Raw genomic sequence first — 7,063 nt, forward strand, 5'->3', positions numbered from 1 at the left:
AACTAATGTTTACGTTCCAGTGTTCTCAAAAATAGGCTTGTCCAGAAAGATGGTGCATTGTGTTGTGAGTCTCAGAGAGTCTTTGAGAAGAACAAAATCCTCCAGTGTTCTTAACTTTTGATGGCCGTAGTGGAGAGGGTGCAGGGCAGCATGATCTTCACTTAAAGATTTTAATGAGTTCCTCATTTTGAGACTAGGCAGCAGCAAGGGTGTCTTCTTTGCAACTTTAGGTAGTGCTTATGGCAGCATTTAGAAATATACCACTGTTAGTGTCTGTCAAGAAGCCGCTCTGGCTATTACTCATCATTTCAGTAGAGATTAGGTCTCTTCAGATCTTTCAAAGTGGATACTGTATTTCAGTACTGTTGTTTGTATGGCTCTTCTAAGCCTCCCAGATTCTGACTCTGGATGGATTGGGCATTGCTTTGGAATTACATGTGCAGGGGTGCACATATGAGCAAGCAGTCAGCAGAGGAAGCAAATACTTCATTACGTTGAATGGTGCCATGTACCTATTACACATTTCATCCTTCATCTCCTTTTTTTTCAGGGTGTGGTTGAAAGGAAGCTGACAAGGGAGAAGCAGATTGTACTTCATATGCTGATGAGCATAGGGGGACACCCATCCTATACATGATGTACAGGTACTGTTAACAAAGTCTCAGAGACAATATTCACAGCCACATGCACACCCTCAGCAGAAGCAGTATACGGACAAGAACTTCCGTTACCCATAGTAACTGATTTAATTCTCCTTTTCCGAGGATAAAGATTGGGAAAATAACTGTGAGTTTCTCTACCTGAAATTAACAGAATTATTTCTCTAGGCAGAGGTGGTTTGGAAACATGAGAAATAAAGGACTTAGAATTCTGAGAACATTCTGATGCATTTTGCCAAGATGAGGAGCAGGTCTCCAGGAAACACACATAGCAATATTTCAGGGAGAAAGAAATGACAAGTCTTACACTGTAAAGTTTAAATGTTGAATTCTGTTGTGTTTGACTTTTGTTAAGGTAAAGAGAAAGACTGCAAGTGCTGGAAACAGTGGAAGAGATTATACCTACATTTCAAAGGTTAAGAAATGTCAAAGTAGAAGACTGCTGTAGAAACAGTAGTAGTAATTGAAGGATTTTTTAATATGGCATTAGTTTATTATTGAGTCTTTTTGTTCAATTCATACTTAATGAGCTATATTTTAATACTGAGAAGGATGTATTCCATTGCTCTTATTCATGTTAAAAGTCAGTGGAACTAATTTTTGAATAAGGTATAGTCAGCATGAGGATAGGTGTTTGAATCCCAGATGGAAATATTTTTTTAAACTACTACAGCCATCCCAAATATAGGCAAATCCAGTATGTTGCTAGAAGTAGTTCAAACCATTCTTGTGGCACACTGCAGTTTTTTTTTGGTTTTTTTTTTTTTGAGACTATAGGGGAAGTTTGTGTGGTTTCCTTCCTCCACACCCATCACCATAAAGCTGAATCATTAACAGAAAGGGATGGGGAAAGCATCTAAATTGTAGCTGTCTGTCCTGTGTTACAAAACCAACAGAAAGTAGGTGGGCTAATGTAGTTTTACAGAAATGGATACTTAACTACAGCTGTGTGCAGAATTCAAAATTGACTTTTCATAGTACATAGTATAGGGCATAGTATTTCATAGTGAATTGTTTACCTTACTGCAGTTTTGACATGCTTATTTTCATTTGGTGGTCTGTATTTTATCTTGTGTAATTTTCTTAGTAGCAGATAGACACTGGTGCAGTTTTGTATATATGTAAAATCTCTTGGAGAAGAATATTAGCATGCATGTATAAAAATTAAAAAATTGGAAAATAYAATTTTGTTGAATTGAATTTATTTTCAAATTTAACAATAGAAATATTGATTACAGTGTTACATAAAAGTTTGAATTAATCTTTCAATGGAGCAACCCCCATGCTTAAAAGCTGTGATATGTACTGATTTAAGATCCTAGTTCCAGGCAGCTGATTTAGCCAGTTGCTCTTCCTCAGTTACCTTGTTAGTCAGTGGAGAGAGAGGCACTCCTGTAGGGACTGACGGGAAGGAATTTAGACTCCTCTGATCTTTAATCCAGCTGGCTAAAGCAAAGGCTGTAAGTTTGACAGTGTGAATGCTCTCCTAATTGAAATACAAAATTAATGGGAGGCCACTTCTGTAATGCAGTTTTAGCTGAGTGTGCTGCACTTTTACTAGGATGTTATTCATCCACCTGGAGCCAAGAGAGGGAATACAGAAAACTGGCAGTAGTACCACAGTAATACCATACTGTTTCTTGCTGAAATGGGGATTTTTGTGGTAATTAAGATAACTATTCTAGGCTACATCTGGACAAAGTGCTAGAGCTAGTGCCTTTAGGGACACTTGTAAAATAGAATCTGTGAGGACCATATCTAATGAAAACCCCTAATTTATTTCATCCTCTCTTTGAGGATTAGAGAAGGCAACAAGGCAAGTAACTGCAGTGAGAAAAACAGCACTTTCTTATTCCCACATTGAGAAAGAGTTAGTATCCTTCATATTGAAGGAATATTTACCTATAAACTAGCTTTTTCATATGAATTAAGTTCCTACTATGATAGAAAGACAAGAAATTTATCTTGTTTTAAAACAAGCATTTTAAAAAATTTGTAATGTTGCCATACTAATATAAAACTTAATCTTTGGATTCCCCCCCACACATAGAAGTTACCTTGTACTAAAGTATTTTTTTATAAAAGGTTTTATACACTGATAAAAATAACTGGCATTAATTAATGGTCTTTTAAGCCAGAAGAGAGGCCTAAAGGCCTTTGGTTTCTACACCGAGCCATCTTTTATGGTAAGAATTGCATAGATAACAGTGATTGATGCCAACAATATGGGTAACTAGCAGTCTCACTGTGATTTAAACAATTGCATGGGTAGACTTTGAACTGTGGTTCATCAGAGGATGAGCGACAGGGTGCAAAGAAGGGAGAGTGATACAGGAGTAACCCATTTTGTCTCCTGAGTGCTAGTCTCAAGGCCACCCTCTAAAGATCTGCCTTAGGAGCTGCTCCATAGCTGTAACAGCCATAGTGTTACAGTCCCTCCCTGCCCTGCTTCACTTTTGCTCCTGTCCCATCATTGCACTGTGGCACTGCAGCAGTGCAATATATGGTTGCGTATATTGGCCCTATACCATTCCTGTGCTGCAAGGATTCTCTCTGGGGGCGCTTCAGACCCTCTGCAGCTCCTGTGCATTGCTGGAGAGGTGGGCAGGGGCTATGGCACTGACTAGGCTCTGGGTCTATGCCTGTTCTTAGCTCTTTCTGGAACCGGTCCATAAAGTAATCCCCAAGACTGTTTCTGCCATCTTGGGAACAGTCAAGCCTGCGAGCATTGGTCAGAAGATCTCCCATCAGCTTGATCTTCCGGATTTTGGGCTCAATGAATTGTTTCTTGATAATGCTTGCACTGTGAGGATCTGCATTTTCAAGGCTCAGGGCATAAAGCTCTTCAAAATACCGTGTCATAGTTTTCCACTGGAGCATCGCTACTTCCAGGGCTTTCATCAGACTGACTGCATACTCACAGTTTGGTTTCTAGGAAAAAAAAAAAAAAAATGAAGAGCAGCAGCTCATCTTACAATATTCATTGCTGCTTTCCTGTAACTTAACTGCTCTCCTAAACAAAACATGCTAGAATTTTGCAACAGCTCCTTCTAGTTTGGAGCATCTGTTACTTTCTGCCAAGTTATATGGCTGTAAACATACAGAAGTGCCAGAACCCCAGAATCCTTGTTTCAAGGAACAAGACTTAGATAGTAGCAGCTATGCCTGATAAACACTCTTAAACTAGGAAAACCTATCCATATAGCTACAAACCAAATATTTCAAAATAAGTTGCTCAAGATGGATTTTTAATTTTCCCAGCTCAATAAATGCTATGATAGGCCAAGGAACAGCAAGCTGATAACATTAAACTATTTGCACAATACTAGTTTGCCAGAGGAGAATTAGTCCCATGATTTTCTACAAGGGAGGTTTTTTGCCAATAATGAGTTACTCCTTCACACCTGTGCAAGCCCAAGTCAAATCTAACTCAAATTCTGTCCTTAGCTATGTTTTAGCAGATGAGCTACTGCTCCCAGCTGGATGTTTCTCCCACCTCCTTCCTTACCCCTTTCTCAGATGCCAATGACTTCTATTTTGTTTCAGTGGGAAGGCAGACAAGTTGGCTGAGTTAGCACTGAAACAGTTTAAGACTCACATAATCCATTACAGCACAGTGGAAACAGCAGTCTCCAGCTGAGTGGAAGAAAAGGACCATTGTTCGTATCCTTTTTGGCAAGAACTGCAATCTTATAGAGTTAAGAGTGCATATCTGATACAGGGTTTCTAGGCATCWCAATCAAAAACAAAAGCATGTATACTGATATAATAGGGAAGTTATATCTGAAAATCCAATAGTAGATGAACACAGAGATCTGAGGTGTCAGCAATATAATGCAGGAGTTAATTACTGCTGATTGCAAGAAACTGAAAGTTACTTGCTACACACCTGGATGGTTTTAGAGCAGTAGTGGCCTCCTCTTTCTTGCTGATACTTCATCAAAGCTTCTGCAGCTTTTCTCTCCTCTACAGCTTGATGCAGAAAGAACTTGGAAACATTTGGTAGGGCCACATGTGACTGATCAAAAAATTCACCCTAAGCAAACAAAATTTGAGTGTTAAAGTTTGCTGAAGATYGGATTCACTTGCAGCAGAACACATCTGTATCAGAACCTAGGATACATTTCCAATGCAACTTGTTCTACTAGCTTAATCATTTTGACAATACTCCTCTAAACTTCTGCAGTAAATGAAGTCAGTCATTGTTGTTCCCCGCCAACCCCAAAAGAAAAAAAAAACTCTATACTTCTAGAAGAACATCTTCTGCCTTTTAAGACTGGACAAGTGAATGCATTACTGATGTTCTCTTGTTAGCAGTAATATTCTAATGAGGTACTGCTTGAGATTTGCATTTAAGAAAAATAACTACAGAGGCACATATCCAGATCCTCTACTACCATAATCAAAGGCATCAAAGTCAGCAACATTTTCCCCTCCTAGGCATTGAAATTGGTAAGGGTCCCATTCTGTTATTTATTTTTAATTAAATAAGTATAGTCCAGCTTCTTTCTGATTAAGCCAAAAGCACAAAGAACATAGTATTTATCCCTTCAGGTCAGCATTCCAGTGAAAAGTTGGCTTTTAAAGGTATGAGAAAGATGAGGCAAATACCAAAGGAGAACAAAACCAATTTTGCATCAGTTTATCAGCTCCTTTATGTATAATACTATTCCCATAGAGAGAAAAAAAAAAAAAAAAGGAGAAACATTAAAAGTGTACTCAGTATAGCTTAGTAGCAGTATGTGACTCATAGCTAAGACAACTTTGGAAGTATTAAAATCCTAAACATACTGTAGGCCTTGTTTTATTTTTCTATATGGGGAAGTAACAACTTTCATCAATGCAAGATCAGCTATGCTAATAGATCTGTCAGCTCTTCTGTTAGATGAAGTTTTACGCATGGTGTTTCCCTATGGGAAAACAGAATAAAGAGAATGTACTAGAGAAACAGATAGCAGTGGAAGGCCACAAGGTTGCACAGCAAGGTTCAATAATGGCTCTGCACAACTTTGATATGAAAGACAGTTGAGAGGCAGCAGCTGGGAATATGCCAGGAGTAGAATTGACAGAGCTACAATACAATACACTGGTTCCCTAAATACACAGGCAATACAGCATAGTCTTTGCTTCTTGGACAGACTCTGGATTGGAGTACTACATATTAAACTGTTCGCTTGTAGCTTGTCCAGGAGTGATAAAGAACAAGTATATGCATTTCATAATCTTTTCTACTTTCAGCTGTCCTCCCTCTTTCATTTATTAGCAAAAAAAAAAAAAAACTTGTTTCATCCATGTTGTCCACCTGTTAAAAAAGGAGAAAAGTTATATACACAGTATGATGCATTTGTGTTTCTTATTTTTTTGATAACCTTCTAGGATACTCCAAACCCGTGACAGACATGTGACCACATACTGTTCAAGCCAAAGTATGTRCTGCAGTGTTCATTGAGAATATCCAAGGTAACAGTTGCATAATCTTTTTCCTGAAGTCATTAATTCATATTTCTATTGACAGAAGAATCAAGATTGAATGTCTTACACAGTTCCTCAGTGCAAGCTTGTTGCAGCATTACTAGAATCCAAGTTACCACACCTGCCTAACTGTTAAGGTAAATCTTTTTTTTTTTAATATATATATATCATAAACTAAGACAGCCACAGTCCATTTCTAGTGGAACTTTTTCTATCCAGCCCAACTACTAATCAGTAGTATTTTGATCCACATGCTTAACAGCTTGAGGGTTCTCTGCACACTTTTTTTTATTGGACTAATACCTCACACTAAGCTTGATCAGAGTATCTTGGCAATTCACTCAAGTATAGCTTGCACTGCCTCTCAACAGATGCTCAGCACCAGAAGGGATGGCACCAATAATGCCATTTTTCAGTTTTAATGTTTAAGTATACAATGCCTTAAATATATTATAAGCAGCCAAATGCAGTAAGCTTCACATCACATTTCATACTATTTTTTTAAATCCACAAGATGTTCCTACCTGTTGATCAGAAACCCCCAAGTAACCAGTGGTGGTCATGGGAAGCCACTGCCACAAACTGCTCCCACCAGTTAAACACACAAGGCTGTTTTATGCATAGAGCTTGAAGGGGAAAATAAAAAATACGCAGAGGAGGCACTGAGCAGCTACACGCCGAAGCGGTGGGAAGCGCCTGCTCCCGTCCCTTCCCCGCGCGCTGCTCGGGCCGCCGCCGCGCCACCCGCGGGGGCGCCCGGCTGCCGAGGCGGCGCCCCCGCCTCCCCGGGCCGCTTACCAGCGCCTGGAGGCAGTAGGAGAGCTCGAGCAGGGCGCCGGTGACGCCGCAGAGGCCTTCCTCCACGGCGGGCGGGAAGCCCTGCCTCACGCGGCTGCCGGGCAGCGGGCGGTGCGCCGGGCAGGCGGGCAGCA

The 7,063-nt window shown here is 39.9% G+C and overlaps 1 protein-coding gene across 1 annotated transcript; it reads right to left on the bottom strand.

Annotated features, from left to right (window-relative positions):
* Positions 1 to 1,843: 1,843 nt before the first annotated feature.
* On the bottom strand, positions 1,844 to 7,061 carry LOC146588881 (ferritin light chain-like; the record flags this gene model as incomplete). The annotated part of the gene is made up of 3 exons (XM_085317080.1): positions 1,844 to 3,590; positions 4,549 to 4,695; positions 6,930 to 7,061. Coding segments are annotated over 3 exons (783 nt in total), but the record flags the coding sequence as incomplete, so codon positions are not given.
* Between the last annotated feature and the right edge of the window lie 2 nt (positions 7,062 to 7,063).

The sequence above is a fragment of the Rhea americana genome, unplaced genomic scaffold (genome assembly GCF_003343005.1).
Source record: "Rhea americana isolate MKP2758 unplaced genomic scaffold, rheAme1 scaffold_49, whole genome shotgun sequence".
Taxonomy (NCBI): Eukaryota; Metazoa; Chordata; class Aves; order Rheiformes; family Rheidae; genus Rhea; species Rhea americana.